The sequence below is a fragment of the Megascapheus bottae genome, chromosome 18, assembly GCF_031878675.1.
Source record: "Megascapheus bottae isolate mThoBot1 chromosome 18, mThoBot2.hap1, whole genome shotgun sequence".
NCBI lineage: Eukaryota > Metazoa > Chordata > Mammalia > Rodentia > Geomyidae > Megascapheus > Megascapheus bottae.
Genome location: NC_143526.1, coordinates 22,550,218 through 22,568,072, shown reverse-complemented (window position 1 = coordinate 22,568,072; position 17,855 = coordinate 22,550,218). Strand labels below are relative to the sequence as shown.

The 17,855-nt window shown below is 37.8% G+C and overlaps 1 protein-coding gene across 8 annotated transcripts in view; it reads left to right on the top strand.

Annotated features, from left to right (window-relative positions):
* Nucleotides 1–17,855, top strand: part of Plcb4 (phospholipase C beta 4) — a 353,129-nt gene that overhangs the window by 292,166 nt on the left and 43,108 nt on the right. For 6 of the 8 annotated variants that reach the window (XM_090352005.1, XM_090352009.1, XM_090352003.1 and 3 more), the window contains 7 exons: nt 585–680; nt 4,009–4,109; nt 7,316–7,351; nt 10,022–10,163; nt 11,663–11,747; nt 12,087–12,211; nt 16,993–17,044. In XM_090352005.1, the coding sequence (XP_090208131.1) occupies nt 585–680; nt 4,009–4,109; nt 7,316–7,351; nt 10,022–10,163; nt 11,663–11,747; nt 12,087–12,211; nt 16,993–17,044 (637 nt within the window). The remainder of the gene's footprint in view (nt 1–584; nt 681–4,008; nt 4,110–7,315; nt 7,352–10,021; nt 10,164–11,662; nt 11,748–12,086; nt 12,212–16,992; nt 17,045–17,855) is intronic. The other 2 variants (XM_090352010.1, XM_090352008.1) reach the window with 1 other exon arrangement.

Here is a 17,855-nt window from a genome sequence, read left to right as displayed (position 1 = left end):
GCCAACTATTATGAATACTTAGTGAATAAAATATGAGGTTCTAGCTTTTTTTCTGGTATGTTTACCAATAACACATGCATTTGTATATTATTGTTTGCCCTGAGATATATTGCCATTTTTTGAAAAAATACTTTATCTCGATTTTACTTATAACAGCTTTGCAATGTATTTATCATGATAATAGTAATGTTACTCGTAATTTTTCCCCCATTTTATTGTGTTGCCCATATCATTTTACTCTAATTGCTCATGCATCATGGTTTGAGACAGTCTCCAAAGTATGAGAACTTGAACTGTCATCTCAAGTTTGTTGATGAGAATTTTGGACAGCTCACCCACATTCTAGTAGTTCTCCTTCATGTGTATGTAAGGTGGGTTGTTTCGCAAGTTCTTAACAAAACCAAGACTTTCAAGAATAGGCAAGACAGTAGCTATGCTGGACCTTAGCAGCATGGCCAGTCAGTACAGAAACAACAGATTGTCTTTGTTTTTCCACATCCTTCTTCTTTGTTGTCGATCTTAAAGGTGAACTTGTGTGAGTGATCTAGCATCTAGCATCATCTTGTTCTTGTCTGTTTTCACAGAACAGCTGGAAGCTTTGAAAAGCATGATGGAAGCTGGAGAGTCTGCTGCCCCAGCGAGTATCTTAGAGGATGATAATGAAGAGGAAATAGAAAATGGTGAGTTGTTGCTGTGTTACATCTTGCAAAAGATAATTCTATTGCAAATAGGGAAAAAAAGGAATTCTTTCAATGGATCTGTTTTTTTTAATAGTGAGATGACAATAGATGTAAAATATGCATGTGTATGACCTTAATCTTTCAGTTATTAAAAAAATAATTTTGCAGGTATTATTCCAATTTATCTAGCTATTGCTTGTTCATGGCTTAGTCATCTTCTTTCCTCGTGTGTGTTCAGCTGTTCAGAAATTCATAGCCAGACATAGAAGCTTGAAGCATTTTCTGTATTGGGTAGAGGTTGGAATAAAAAGTACATATTGTGATTTATTTCTGTAAATAAATAAGCTCTAGTCATTATATGAACATGAATTATAATTTTACCGATGAAAGGTAAGTTATTGGTTGGTATGCACAATGTGAAATGGAAACTCAACACCATTATTAAAATCTCAAGTTCAGGCTAAAAATATTGTTCAGAAGTAGAGTATTCACTGTTTAGCATGCCTTGAGCCCCGAGTTCATGAGTTCAATTCATAGCACAACCACCCTTCCACCACCAACTTCAAATTTCTTCAAATAGCCAGCTGACTATTATGATCTATATAAGTAGATAATATCAGCAAAGGTAAGCTCACTTAAATTTTTTTTATTATTTCCAATGCCTACTTTATTTTAGCAATATAGCTACTACTATATTTTGATTAAAATTGGGGCTAAGAGTGTAGAGCATTTGCTGATTATGAGTAACCTCCATGTTTATTCCCAAATACTGCAAAATAAAAATAATAATAGTAATAAAATTGTTTATTTTGAGAGTTTGGGTATGTTTTCAGGAAACTGTGGTTCATTATGTTTCATGAGAATTGACTAACCAAACAACATGGATATTCATCGATTAGATTTGGATGTATATATAGGCCTGAGGCTTAATAAATTACTTATCTAAAGAAATTATTTAGCTCCAAGTATTCATAGAAGCACTTATGGGAATTCTTTTTATTATCTTAACATCTGAAATATAACTTTAAAAAAATGGATAAGCTGGAGCCAGGAGTTTGGCCTAGTGGTAGAGTGCTTGCTTAGCATGCACAAAGACCTGCGTTCAATTCCTTGGTACCACATACATAGAAAAAAGCCGGAAGTGGTGCTGTGGCTCAAGTGGTAAAGCTCTAGCCTTGAGAAAGTCCAAGGATGGTGCTCAAGCCCAGGACTGGCAAAAAAAAAAATTGCATAGGTTAAAAACCTGAAAGCTGTGATGATTAGGTGATCTTACTCACAAATCCTAAATGAAGATTTCTAGCTATGGAAAATACTTTAAGTAACTTATGTGTATCTGTAAACTCTGAGTTTGATTGTAATCCCCGAGAAAAGTCATAATGGTTTACTTCCCTATGTTTTAGATGGCAGGGAGTTATAGCAGAGCCAAAGATGTCTGATATTATTTAGTTGATGGTTTTAATGATAACCTATTATTCTTTATTATACTAGCGCCACATTTAAAGGCTTAGTACAACATTTTATAATTACCTCTCACAGTTTGTTTTATGACCTGGACTCAGTTTGGTGGATCTCCCTTGGCTTTCTCATATACTTGCAGGCAGATAGCCTCTGGGGCTGGCATCAGCTGAAGGTTTGATTTTACTGGTGTGTCAGGATGGCTCATTCCCACAGAAGGCAGTTAAGCAGGCTCTCTCTTGGGAGTTTAGCCAGGCCTACTGAGCAGAAGCCTTCTTGTGTGGTTTGAGCTTCTTACAACTCAATGGCTACTTTCCTGGTTGCACCCTACAAGAACGCATATATCAAGAGGCAAGCAGTAGGGGCTAATTTATTTAAGAGCTGTGCACAGATCTAGTGTGACATCGCTTCCTCTCTATTGTATTCATCAAAACAACTAGGGCTGCCCAGGTTCAAGGACACGAGTAAGAGTGGCACTAGAATTCAGTCCCAGATGAGTCGGACTCCAGACCACTTTTCTCATTTAGAAGACATCCTTTCTGAGAAACAAGACTCTATAAAGAGTACATAAAAATGGATAATGGTGGCTTAAAAATGACTTGAAAGCAGAGAAAATATAACTGATGAAAGTCCAATGTGATATTTCCTGAACACACACAGAAATGTAAAATTAGGTTCAAGATGACTACACTTACTACTTTCCTCCCATTTTCTAATTTCGTAATGGTCATAGGGCTTGAACTCTGGGCCTGGGAGCCGTTGCTCAAGAGTATCACTCTACCACTTGATCCACAACGTCACTTCTGGTTTTCGGGTGGTTAATTGGAGATAAGAGTCTAGGGGACGTTAAAGCTGAGGGTGGCTTGAACAGCGATCCTCAGATCTCAGCCTCCTGAGTAGCTAGGATTACAGGCGTGAGCCACTGGCACCCTGCCCACTTATCACCTTCTATACATATATATTTTTTTTTTCAGAAAGAGGAATATTTGTCTTCAGTGACTACAATGTTCTTCCAAGTTCCCTTGAGCTTTTGATAAAATTTTGTATGATATAATCACACTGGAGATCTACTAGAAGAAAAACACCCAATAGCTCAACAGTCCTGTCATACCCAATGTGTGTGTGTATATATATATATACATATATATATATATATATCTTTTTCCTTAGCTTCCTGACAAGAGCAGGCCTGATTGGACGCTGTGGAAAATAGAAAAAGTTCTCAGTAATAGCGTATGTCCAGCTGTTAAGATTAAGACTCAAATGGACATGTGGCTTCCAGGAATATGTCACAAGTAACAGAGGATACCAAAGGTATACATGGTATGTCTGTGTACTTAGGCATACTCAGGAAATAATAACATGCATTCATATCTTCCTTACTAGTTATTACATGTCTACAGGTTGTATGGGTAGTTTACATCTGTATGGGCAGGCTTGAACTAAATAGGTTGAATATCCATTATTCAGAATGTTTGGAACTAAAATCTTTTCAGATCTCAGACCTTATTTGTATGTGAAATGAGTTCTTAATTCAAAACTTGAGGCTTCTGAGTACCAATATAATACTCAAAAATTGTAGGGCAGGGGTTGGGGATTTAGCTCAGCGGAAGAGCCTTTGGCTGGCAGGTGCAAGGCCCTGAGTTTGGTCCTCAGCTCTGTTAAAAAAAAAAAAAAAAGTAGGGTTTTGGAGCATGCCAAGACCTTAGGATTTTCAAGTGAAAGCTGCTCCACCTGATGGTGCAATGGAAATATAATAATGATGACAAATGTTTCCCAAGCTTTGCTTTCATGCTGTCATTTCTGAGATCCATGTTGTACCAAGATCAGTGGTCTCATTGCATTATGGCTTTTCCATTTGTGTTTTACACAGCTGATCAAGAGGAGGAAGCTCACCCTGAATTCAAATTCGGAAATGAACTTTCTGCTGATGACTTGGGTCACAAGGAAACTGTTGCAAACAGTGTCAAGAAGGTCAGAGCCTTTATGTACATAGTCTCTCGCGACCCTTTAAAGGGATAACAGCTGTTGTGAAATGTGAGAAATCAAGTTCTGCTTGTAATTTTTTCTACTGAATTACCAGAATTGGTATCACATACTGTTATGTTGTAAATGAGAAAAAAAGACATTCAAATAACTTATTAGTCATATCTAATATTGGGTATTAGTCACTCCCAGTTGGCCAGTTTCCTTTAAATATAGCTGTTGTGAACTATGGGAAGTAGGTAGGAAGAAAGCAAAAACAGGCTGAAGGATATCTTGATATTATCTGGAAAATTACCCCTAAACATCTCGACTTAGAAAACCAAACCTACCAGTCAGATATCTTCTTCCTAATGTAGAAGAAGCATAAAAATATTTCCAGCCATTCAGCTAAGAAAATAATTCTTATGTGCCTATTATTTGTGAGATGCAGTCTAGACCACAATTTCCTAAAAGGGGCAAAACAACCTGTTGTCTGTCCTAAGAAGGCCTCCTATAGGTTTCCTATAGTCTAGTGAAACAGATGGGAAACAGAGTAAAAAAGTAAACAGTATTTATGCAATTCAACTTGTGATAAGTGCTTTTATTAAAATGAAAAAAGTGCTAAACAAGGAAATAATGAGAATAATGAGGTGTCAGGAATAGGCTATTTTTTTTAATTGAATGGAGAAAAACGCATGGATTTCAAATGGAAAAGAGCATGGGAGATGCCTCTGAGATAGTCCAGTGAAAGTACCAAGTAAGATTTGCTTAGTATTGATATCTGATGCTCTAGGCTCCTTTCCTCTTTACCTTTGGTAAGTTACTTAACTTCTTTGTGCCTTAATTTCCTTATCCACAAAATGAAAGAAATTAGATTTCATGGGGTTAATATGAAAAGTCAATGAGTTTAGGATTGTGTCTGACACCTGGTAGGTCCTATAAAAGTATTATTTGTTTCTATTACCATGACTATTTTCAACTTCATTGTCATTATCTTCATGGCAAACATCATTAACACCTGTATCTAGAAGATCGGATGAGTTAGAGGTATAGTTGAGAATTTGTTAGATTATCGTTAAAGCCTTAGAAATATTTGAGATAATTCATGAGATGTGGAAAGAAGGTTCCAGTAGACCCCTACTGCACTCACAGAAAAGAAACCAGAAGAGAAAAACAAAGTATGTTCAAGGAAGTAGAAGACCTGGGCCCTGGTGGCTCATGCCTGTAATACTAGCTACTCAAGAGGCTGAAATCAGAGGATTTGTAAGTCAGCCCCAGCAGGAAAGTTCATGAGACTCTTATTTCCTAACCAGAAGAAACTAGAAGAGGAGCTGTGGCTCAAAATGGTAGAGCATTAGCTTTGGACACAAAGCTCAGAAACATTATCCGAGTCCTGAGTTTGAGTCCCATGACCAAAACAAAAGGAGGAGAGGGGAGGAAAATCCAGTAATGACACAAAGGAAACCAGGAGAACAATGTTTACAAATGGATCAAATATCTGACTGTTGAATGGCTAGATTAGAAGACCCCAAAATGTACAGTAGATTGGTGGCATGGAAGACATTGTGATCTTAAAGACAAGTTCAATGGAGTGCTTGGAGGAGAAAAGGAATCAAGGCAGACATATGAATGAAGGGGGAACATTATTCTTGTGGGTTTTGCAAAGAAGGGAAACAAGAAATGAGTTGGTAGCTAAACAAAACCGGAGGTATCAAGAGAATGTCATATTTAGGGTGAATGAAAATGGAATGTGTTTGTAAACAGCTTGAAATGCTGCAATGGAGATGGAGAGATTGATCTTCCAGGATAGAGAGGATAGCTGCCTACAGAATGCATTTGAGAAGATGAGCATGTGGTGTGGTGTGGTTCTTGATTGGAACAAGGGCACTTACTCTGTGAATCGAGTGGACAAAGGTAGAAGTTGCTGGATTTAGTAGTAAGGAAATAGTATTTGTCTGATAAGCAAATACACATGTGACCATTGCATCCTCACTTTCCTGATAGCGGCAAATGCTAATACATTGATATTACAAGATTTCCTACTAAGATTCAAGACTGTTGTGGAACTTCCTTGTTCTAATTCAGCTTATCCTAATTCAGGTTGATATGACTACACCATCTTAAAACTGGTTGGCTTAAATAACAATTTATTTCTTACAGTTCTAGAGGCTGAGAAGTCTAAGCGTAAGATGCCAGCCAGTTTGTTCCAATGAAGGCCCCCTCTTCAAAGTCATATCTTCTTATGATGGAGAGAAAAATATGAAAGTAAACTCTCTCTCACAGCCCTTTCCATATGGGCACTAAATCTACCATGACGACTCTATCCTCATAACCTAATTACTTCCCAAAGGCCTCATCTCCAAACACAGATGCCACTTGACTTACAAAGGGATTATGATAAACCCACTGTAAGTTCAGAGTATCATAAGCTTAAAGTGCATTTAATGAATTTAACTACAATGTAAGTTAATGTTTGATCTACTTAACTAAATACTGTATCTTAGCAGCAAATGATACTATTGAGTACTATTTGTTTCCAGTCCCTATCACATGAGTGAGTGACTAGGGTTTATGACTCAGTGTCACTGCAAGTACATTGCAAGAAGTCATCATACCACATATTGCTTTGCCCAAGAAAAAGTCACAACTGAAGTACAAGTTCTCTTGAATTTATACCATCATATGAATTTTTAAAAATCATGAGTCAAGTCATCATTAAATTGAAGACTGGCGACTATCATACTGAAATTAGGGATTTGGCAAAAAAAAAATCTTGATAGGAATTTGATAATCATTGAATTCATAAGTAATACACAGAGAAGAAAGCTAACTTTCTGAAAAGTGACCATTCATGCTTTTTGCCCTTTAAATATTTGGGGAGATGGCAACGTTCATTATCCATGTCCCAAGCCCCATAACACAATCACTAATGAGATTTTTTATAGTGAAACATCTAAGTTAAGACTCTCAAATACAGACAGCATTACCATGAACTCTTCTGAAATAAAAAGCAGTTATATCATCACATCTTTTCAGTATTTCTTTTTTTTTAAATTCATGGCTTATGTCATCAATAATTTCTCATTTGGATGAATAAACAAAATAACATATTTCCATGTGATTATGTAAATATTTGATAAACATATGTATGGCTAATAAATTTGAGATTTTGCCCTTTAGAGAAGTAAACAAATCATTTTCTTTCTCTAATTTAGACCTCAGATGACCTTGAACATGAAAACAACAAAAAGGTAAAATTCTATCACACATTCTGCTCTCATTAAGAGACACCAACATTTGACCAGCCCCTAATATTATAAGCCTTTTAGACTAAACATAGTATTAATTCCCAAACCATGAAATGTCAGGCCTAATAACTATAGGGCCTTGATGTCTGTAGGTCCTATCATATTAAGGGATACTGTCTTCTTACTGTCTAAATATCTAATTTGAAGGAATTATGGATAAATCTGATCATATTCCTCTGCTAAAATGTTTATGAAAACTTTTATTTCTGCTCGGTTGTGGGGCTTGAACTGTGGGCCTGGGCACTGTCCCTGAGTTATTCAACTCAAGGCTACCACCCTACCCCTGGAGCCAGAGCACCACTTCCAGTTTTCTAGTGGTTAATTACAGATAAGTCTCACAGACTTTAGTGCCTGGACTGGCTTTGAACCATGATTCTCAGATCTCAGACTCCTAAGTAGCTAGGATTACAGGCGAGAGCCACTGTGCCTGGCATCTCTTAGACTTCTTTAATGTGCCTCATCCATCTAACTATAGGAGTTTTCATAGGAAAGATAAAATCATTAAATCCTGATTTTAACAAAAATAAAATCACAGAACTAGAGCAGGTAATTTCCTAAAAATAGGTGTTGGGTGTGTACAAGGTATTTTCTTATTTAAATTTAGAAATTTCAGTCCTTGTAGAGAGAGTTGCCTAATCACTAGAACATTGAATCTGAAAATAAAAATGACCTAATAGCTTATCAAATCCAGATTATAGCATAATTGGAAGGTGATCTTGGTTCTGTCAACATTAACATTAGGAAAGATCGTAAATTAGCTTCACTCTGCGTGGTTTCTAGAGTCTTATTTGATGTATTAACTATTGGCCTTATGGTAAAGGAGGTAACGTTTGTATTTATTTTCTTTCATCCTCTTCAAATTTTTCCCAGAAGTCAACCTATACCAAGTCAATGTGTGGGGTGTGTTGTCCTGTGGGGAAATTGAGGCAGTCTCAGGCAGCAATTTGTCTTTTCCCATGACTCTCAGACTTCAGACCTTCTGAGAAAAGCTACCTGCTTGTCTTGGGGGTCTGAGCATGTCTAAAGTGAAACTCTGTCTTCTTATTGTTCAAATATTATATTTGAAGAAATTATGTAGAAATCAGACCACAGTGCTCTCCAGAAGTGTTTATGAGGATATTCTTTTCGTAGATGGGGATTTTATAAGTTAATAGAGTCAGGAGTGAACACACTAATGGACTTTTTGGTCACTGCAAAATTATTAGCCGAATTGTTTCCATCTGCAAAGCTTCAGTCTTCTGTGTCCCATGGGAAAGAATCTAATTCCAGTGGTTCATACTTAAGATCCTTGCTACTCGGGAGGCAGCCACTGAGATTAGAGACAAAGCCAGGTGAAAAAGTTCACAACTCTACCAGTGGCTAGAGAGCAAGGTCGTCGCCTGACACTTGTCCCAGATGGGGCGCAGATAGGTGTAGTTACAGTGGCATATGCTTACTATCCCAGTCCATAGGAAAGCATCAATATCCAGCTTGGGCTTAAAGCAAGATGCTTTGTTGAAAGATAGCCAACATAAAAGGATGACAGAATGGCTCAAGGGATAGAGCATCTGCCTTGCAAGCATAAGGCCCTGATTTCAAGCCCCAGGTTCACAAAAATAAGATAAATTAAAAAAATAAAGAATTTGGGCAGACATGAATGTTCATCCTGGTGTGCAGTAAATAGCACTGGTGTTATTTATTATCATTAAACACACAAGAAGGATTGAATGTGGCTTCTAGCTCGTGGTTTTCTCAAAATCAGCTCAGTTTTCTGGAGTGTTCACAAGGTTTTTAGACCAGTCGTTAAAAGAAATGATATGATCATTGTTTTTACTTAAGGACAACATCATGTGACTTAGAGTCAATCTGTGTACCTTTGCAAAGTTTTCAGCAAGATGTGGGTCATGTTTAATGATTTATTTCATATCATTTTGCTAGTTTTGTTATGGTGTCGCAAGAAATTAAAAATATGTATATATCTTTTCTTCTTCTCTGTGTAAGGTAATGTAATTCCATTAAGTCTGATGTAGCAAGTTACAGCATCTTTTTTTTTTCATCTGTGTTCATTTTACAATACACTAGACCATGTATGTATGTGCCTAAAATTCCAGAGCAGTGTGTCCCTCAGATCTGCCCTGTATTAGCACTTGGGAACTACTTCTAGCACTGCAAATCCTGGGCCTTAGATTCTTCTCAGCAGCAACTCTAAGCATAAGGTTCAGAAATCAGCTTCAACAAGGGCTCCAGGCGACTCCCATGCACACTCAAATTGGAGAGAGTTACTACTTTTGACTTTGGTGCTTCAGCTTCTAAAAACATAACTGTTGTTGAACTTACCTGACAGCTTACCTGTGGATAATCCCAGAATAATATCTTGGCTGTTTTAAAATTCTTCAGAATTTTTAACACTGCCATACACAAGCAATATAGGCTAATGTTTTGGCTACCTCATTTTATATCTGTTGGAACTGCAATAGGCATTGCATTTTTTTAAATGTTTCTTTGACAGGAGTTGAGACAAAGAAAGAACTTTCATCTTGGAGTTTGTATAACAATGCTCTTCAGTAATGGATTCCACAGCACGAGTCTCCCTGAGATCCTGGGCTTACATGTTCTTTTCCCTTGTGCTCACAGGGCCTGGTTACAGTAGAAGATGAGCAGGCATGGATGGCATCTTATAAATATGTAGGTGCTACCACAAATATCCATCCATATTTGTCCACAATGATCAACTACGCACAGCCTGTAAAGTTTCAAGGTTTCCATGTGGCTGAAGGTAACATCAAAGATTAAATGCAATGGCCTTTTTATGTCTGCTTCTCTTTTGTCTTGGTGACTCAGCCCTGATATGACTTGGTTGCCATTTTCTTTTTCAGGTCTGGGGAACTCGCCTCATCTCATTTTTTTTTTTATTTGTAGCTCATGTGTTCTGTTGTCATTCCCTGTATCATCCACACGGTGGCGCTGCAACACTGTGGACGTGTTAGCTGCTTCTATTGCATGGCTTTCACAAAGCTTCTTTTAAAAATATGCATATGTATACATACTAATTGATACATAATAGTTGCATATATCTCAATGCAATGTATAGATGATTGTATAGATTCATATGTACACTTAATAATTAGTGTCGCCAGGAACTGGAGAGAGTGTGGGGCAAGTTAATGGGTTCAATGTTCAGTGTTAACAGTGAAACAGAAGTACACTCTGATAATCATTTGAGAACCCGAAAGCTCTTTTTTTTTTTTTTTTTTTTTGTCAGTCATGGGGCTTGACCTCAGGACCTGGGCTCTGCCCCAGAGCTGTTTTGCTCAAGGCTAGCGCTCTACCACTTTGACCCACAGTGCCATTTCTAGTTTCCTGGTGGTTAATTGGAGGTAAGAGTCTCACAGATTTTCTTGCCTGGAATGGCTTTGAACCTTGATTCTCAGATCTCAGCCTCCTGAGTAGCTAGGATTACAGGTGTGAGCCACTAGTCCCTAGCTCCAAGACTTTTCCCCCTTTTTTGTTGCTAGTATTAAGGCTCTGAACTCAGAGTGATATCTCCCCCCCCCTCTCTCTCTCTCCCTCCCTCCCTCCCTCCCTCCCTCCCTCCCTCCCTCCCCCTCTCTCTCTCTCTCTCTCCCTCCCCCCCCCCCTCTCTCTCTCTCTCTCTCTCTCTCTCTCTCTCTCTCTCTCTCTCTCTCTCTCTCTCTCTCTCTCTCTCGCTCTCTCTCTTTCTCTCTCGACTTTATGTTCAAAGCTGGCCTCTATCTACCACTTAAGCTATTCCTTCACTTTTAGTTCTTTTTGAATTCACTGTAGATAAAGTCTGTTGCAGTTTTCTGTCCAGGCTGGTTTTCAACTATGATCCTCAGAGCTCAGTGTCCTGAGGAACTAGTATTATAGGCATAAGCCACAAGCACCTGGCTTTAACAACTTCTTTTCATCAAATATTTGTCTTCCCAAACAGATGAAGTATTTATAAACTTTTCTGTAATGATTTCTAACCCCAAAAAGAAATTATCATCATTTTCATTTTCATCAAATTATATGGGTATAATAGGGGTCTCTATGGAAGCTGGAGTCAATTTAATGATTTAATACTTATTTAATGTACTAATTTGTTTTAAGTCAGAAATCTCCATCCACAAGATCAACCTACTTAGTTGCTGACTTTGTCATACAGCATTGGTCACCAGTTTCCTGATTTGAGTTGTAATTACACTTATGGCTTATTTTTCTGGAAGGGATTGGTGGCAGAGTTGTAAATGTATCTTGGCTTTTCTTTTACAGAACGCAACATTCATTATAACATGTCTTCTTTTAATGAGTCTGTGGGTCTTGGCTACTTGAAGACACATGCAATTGAATTTGTAAAGTATCCTTTTATATGAAGTAGGGGTGGGTGGAGGCCATTTTGGTTGGGCAGTGGTCTCTGGAATAGAATGATGGCTCATAAATCATTTTGATGATAGAGCTAATAAAATACTATATGTGAAAGACCATGGCAGAAGTGACAGGCTGCCCAGATGTGAATTGTTCTTAGAATCCACAGAGCATACTGTTCTTTCTCATAAGCATCATTTATCAATGTGACATTTGTTCACGTGGCTATGTTTTTGTCATTATGTTGGTTTATACCTGGCTGTGTTTAGCTCTTTGTTGTTTATATCTCTAGTAGTATTTTTAAATTTTATGTCCTTAATAAGTTACACAGTTACAACAAACGGCAAATGAGTCGCATTTACCCCAAGGGAGGCCGAGTGGATTCCAGTAATTACATGCCTCAGATTTTCTGGAACGCTGGCTGCCAGATGGTTTCACTGAATTATCAAACCCCAGGTACGCACTGATGTCCAGTGACCACAAATTTCATGAGAATGCTCGGAGGGCTGGAAGGGTGGCATTGGCAGTTGTCATTGGTTGATGCTAAGTATTTATTTTTAGATAGAACTAGACATGTGGCAAACAGTATTTTTTAAATTTTTTTCCATATATTTTCATTGTAATTAATAGAAGGGTTACATTACATTCGCCATATGGAAGGTGCATTACTTCACATACATTGATACCCTTTCTCATGTCTTGGTCCCCATTACCCTCCCCCCCACCCCCACCCCTCATCTTGTTTTCCCCCCTTTCCTATCTAATTTCAAATAACCAAATACGAATATATCCAATATATCACATAGCAAAGTGAAATACTGTAACAATATGAGATAACCAAGGGACAGCAAAAGAGATGAGAGATAACATAGTACATTAAGAACAACAAGCACTCATTATATGGCTTTTGTTTCTATATCCTAGAGGTCCTTTTATTTAGCATCATACTGTACGGCCTCATATATCTAGGTTTTGCTCTATTGCAAATCTCTGCTAGAAGAGTCCAAGGTTTCTACTGATTATGGCAAATGGGAGAAACCATTGAGCCTATGTTCCTTTGAGTCTGACTTACTTCAGTTAATATGATTTTTTCTAAGTCTTTCCATTTCCTTACAAATGGGGAGATGTCATTCTTTCTGACAGCAGCATAGAATTCCATTGTGTATAAATACCACATCTTGTTGATCCACTCATCAACTGAGGGACATCTAGGTTGGTTCCATATCTTTGCTATGGTAAATAGTGCTGCAGTGAACATCGCTGTGATAGTGGATTTAGTGTGCCCTTGTTTCTGGACAGTTGGGTAAATACCAAGTAGTGGAATTTCTGGGTCATAGGGGAACTCTATGTTTAGTCTTTTGAGGAACTATTATACTGCTTTCTATAGTGGTTGAATGAGTTTGCACTCCCACCAACAGTGTAGTAGTGATCCCTCCTGGCCACATCCCCTCCAGCATCTGTTGTTATTAGTTTTCTTGATCCTGGCCATTCTAACTGGAGTGAGGTGGAATCTTAGAGTTGTTTTGATTTGCATTTCTTTTATGACCAGAGATGTCGAGCCTTTCTTCATGTGTCTATAGGCCATTCTTATTTCTTCTTCAGAGAAGACTCTCTTTAAGTCTTGGGCCCATCTTTTGATGGGATGGATGTTTATTTGGAGATTATTTTTGGAGTGATTCAATTTTTGGAGCTGTTGATATATTTTAGATAGAGTCCTTTGTCTGTTGCATGGTTAGTGAAGATCTTCTCCCATTCTGTAGGCTTCCTAATTAATTTACTAGCTATGTCCTGTGCCATACAGAAGCTCTGCAGTTTAATGCAGTCCCACTTATCCAGCCTTTCTCTGATTTGTTGTGTTTCTTGGTCCTTATTAAGAAAGTTTCAACCTGTGCCAAGGAGGCCTAGTGTGTCTCCTATTCCTTCTTGCAAAGTTTGGAGTGTGTCAGTTTTTACCTCAAGGTCTTTGATCCATTTGGAGTTAATTCTAGTGCAGGGTGACAAAGAGGGATCCAACTTTAGTTTTCTGCAGGTGCTTAACCAGTTCTGCCAGCACCACTTGTTGAAGAGGCTATCTTTCTTCCATTCTATTTTTTTGGTTCCCTTATCAAAGATTAGGTGGCTATAGGTCTGTGGTTTAATATCTGGGTCCTCAGTTCTATTCCATTGGTCTTCAGGCCTGTTCTTGTGCCAGTACCAAGCTGTTTTGATTATTATAGCATTGTAATAGAGGCTAAAGTTTGGTATTGAAATTCCTCCTGCGCTGTTCTTTCTGCTAAGAAGTGTTTTTGCTATACAGGGTCTTTTATTATTCCATATGAAATTTTGGATTGCCTCTTCTATTTCTTTAAAGAATGACATTGTGGTATTGATGGGTATTGCATTGAATTTGTAGATAGCCCTTGGCAAGATTGTCATTTTCACGATATTGATTCTTCCAATCCAGGAGCATGGGAGGTTTTTCCATTTCCTCAGTTCTGCTTTAATTTCCTGTTTCAGGGTTTTAAAGTTTTCATCAAAAAGGTCCTTTACATTCTTAGTTAATTCCTCAGTATTTTATTTTCTTTGAGGCTATTGCAAAAGGAGTTGCTTTCCTGATTGTTGCGTCGTTCCTCTCACTGTTGGCATAGAGGAAGGCAGTTGATTTTTTTTTTTTGCCAGTCCTGGGCTTGAGCTCAGGGCCTGAACTCTATCCTTGGACTTTCTCAAGGCTAGAGCTCTACTACATGAGCCTCAGCACCACTTCCAGCTTTTTGCTATGTATGTGGGGTACCGAGGAATTGAACCCAGGTCTTCGTGCATGCTAGGCAAGCATTCTACCACTAGGCCAAACTCCCGGCCCCGCAGTTGATTTTTGAGAGTTAATTTTATACCCTGCTACCTTTCCAAAGTTTTGAATCAGCTCAAGGATCTTGGGAGTAGAGTCTATAGGGTTCTTTAAATACAGAATCATGTCATCTGCAAAGAGGGAGAGTTTCACTTCCTCATTCCCTATTTGGATCCCCTTTATGCTTGCTTCTTGCCTTATTGCTCTGACTAGGAATTCTAATACTATGTTAAAAAGGAGTGGAGAAAGTGGGCATCCTTGTCTTGTTCCTGATTTTAGAGGGAATGGCTTTAGCTTTTCGCCATTAAGTATAATACTAGCTGTGGGTTTGTCATAGATTGCCTTTATTATACTGAAGAATGTTCCATGGATTCCTAGTTTCTCCAGAGCTTTTAGCATAAAGGGGTGTTGGATCTTGTCAAATGCCTTTTCTGCATCTATTGAGACAATCATGTGATTTTTGTCCTTGCTCCTGTTGATGTGTTGAATTATATTAATTGATTTGCATATGTTGAACCAGCTGGCAAACAATATTTTTATTGATTTCTATAATTCTGGGACATTAAAAGACGAAAATAGAACAATAAAGCAATGGTAGAACATAGTATGTTCTGATTCAAATTTTCGTCACAGATGCCATGATTATTCTGCTAAAATTATCTCCTTTAAAATTTTAAGCTCTAATTGTTTTTTTTTCTTTTCTATCTTTTTGAATCAAACTTGTTATCTTTATTTTCTGAGCCAGAATTGGGTGAGAATGATTTGAGTAAGTTTAGGATTTTGAGTACATTTAGGCCATTTCTTTTTTGGAAAGAACCTGAATCCTGATTTTAACAACAGTGGTACCTCTCCACAAAAGTGCAGAATATTACAGTGCAAACTCCACATCTATGGTATGCAGTGAAGTATGTATTCTGAGAGGTTTTACTGTGTACACTGGACCTCCAAAGTGCATTCAAAGATGAATTTTCAATGCATAATTATTCTTTTTTTTCTTGAAAGAATTAGTAATTTTTTTAATAAATGAGTAAACAATGTTTTAAACTTTCCAAAGTTGGGTTAGGAACCTGTGAGCCCAGAATTAAGAATTACAATAGCAAAATAGAAATCCAATAGACAGAAGTCACCCACCATTATTTATTTTATATATATATATATATATATGTGTGTGTGTATATATATATATATATATATGTATGTATGTATGTAAGTGCCCGAACTGGGGCTTGAACTTAAGACTGTGTACTAGGCTTGGCTTTTGTCACTCAAGGCAGCCACACTTCTTCGCCAGGATAGAGGCTTTCAGAAGACAAATCTTTTTCTTTTCCAATCTTTTTTCTATGTAAAAGTACCCTTGCAGGTCTGTCTATTTGGGGTGGGGAGACTTCCTTTTCTGTGCTCTACTATACTTGCACCCTGATGCCTACATTGACTGGAGTCCGTTGACTTTCTTCAGTCAATTATGTTTCTCACCCTTTAAGGTTGCCTCCTCAGCCACCAGAGATTCGCACACAGGACTCACCTTTGTACACAATGTCCAAACCATCCTTAGTTGATGAGATTATGACCTGTAGCAATACAACCTCAGATGTGTGAGGCAGGGAGCAAACAAACAAAAAAAAAAGTGCTGCCACCTTTACTTCACAAGGGGTCAAGCTGATTTCTTGCTTGTCAGTGTGTGGGTGGTAAGGATTCCAAGATCCTAAAGCACTAGGCCAGCTTATGTGTTGGCCTTTAATATGGTTAGGTTTAACCACAACATTTTGAAGATAAAGAAAAAAATTCTATTAATTTTTGTTTTTGTTAGAGAGAGAGAGAGAGAGAGAGAGAGAGAGAGAGAGAGAGAGAGAGAGAGAGAGAGAGAGAGAGAGAGAGAGAGAGAGATTTTCACCTGTTAGAGAAAAAAGAAAACAAGCCTAAGTCAGGCACTGCCCTGTGTAGAGCCTGTACGTGAATTGAGTCCCTTGCTGAAAACAATAATTCAGCCATTTTTTATGTTAACTATCCCTATTTCATTCTGTAGTCTTTTTAAATCAAGTGTTGTGTTCGGGCTGACCTTGCTGGATTCTCCTTCCTCTGCGGTCACGAGGCATGTACAAACTAACCATAGCAACTCGGTATCTCGTCTCAATATTATCTGAATAGTCTTACAAGTCATGTATTAAATCCACTTTTTAAAGCCATTCTAGGATAATATCTATGAAAGCACAGTGCATGTTTAATTTCAACTAAATGTGAGGTAATTTCAACCTGGGAGAGAGAGATGTACCTTAATCTGAGCCAGCAGTACCTTCTGCTGTAGAAGAGGGACCTGGGTCTGGGAATAATCTGAATACTATTGCTTCAAATCACTCTGCCAGTATCTTCTTTGTCCTAAGAGATGAGATGGTGAATTATTTTTGTCTCTTGACAGATTTAGCGATGCAGTTGAATCAGGGAAAATTTGAATATAATGGATCATGCGGGTGAGTAACGTGACTTGAACTATAGTCACCTAGTTTCAGAATTCATCCTACAGATCTAATGAAACCATGTCATTTTTCAATAGGAGTTGCTGGATATAATCTGGAGTAGAGGCAGAGGGTAAAAAGAAATGACATTCCTAGATACATTGCTTTTGCAAATCTATATTCTTTACTACCCTATTTTCAACCTCAAGTTAAGAAATTTATCATACAGTTTCAGGGTTCAATTCTATCATTTTCAATGCAGTACCAAAGGATTTTTTTTAGAACTCAGACTGGTAAATGGTCTTTCTTACTCGGTTATTAACTCAAGAGATAGGCATTAAATATGGGTATCTTTACCTCTGAAAGATAAAGGAAGTTAATTTTATATTCAATTTAATAAAAAATAAAACCTTTATTCTCTCTTGAGTCTTTTGTATGTCTTATAAATAGCAGTTATATAATGTCATGAATGTTGTTCTGGTTTATTTAATAGCACTTGTAAAAAAAAATCTCTGAACCAAGAAGGGAAAAGGGAAATGTTAATTCTGTGGAAATATTAAGAGGTTCAATGAAACTTTGAAACTTGTCATTTTCCCCCCAAGTACCACTGTAAGTAATGTAGACAACAACCCAGAGGACTGTAGATTAATTTAGTGCACTCAGTACTGTCCCTGCCCGTGGTAAGGGTTTGCCTTGTGGGACATTTTCCTTTCCTTCATTGTAAACAACCAGGCCAGAAAGAATCTTCCACATACATTCTGTACCTCTGCCTGCCTGACAGATGGTCCTCTGCCCATGTGCCCCACACATACAAGTGACAGTCCTG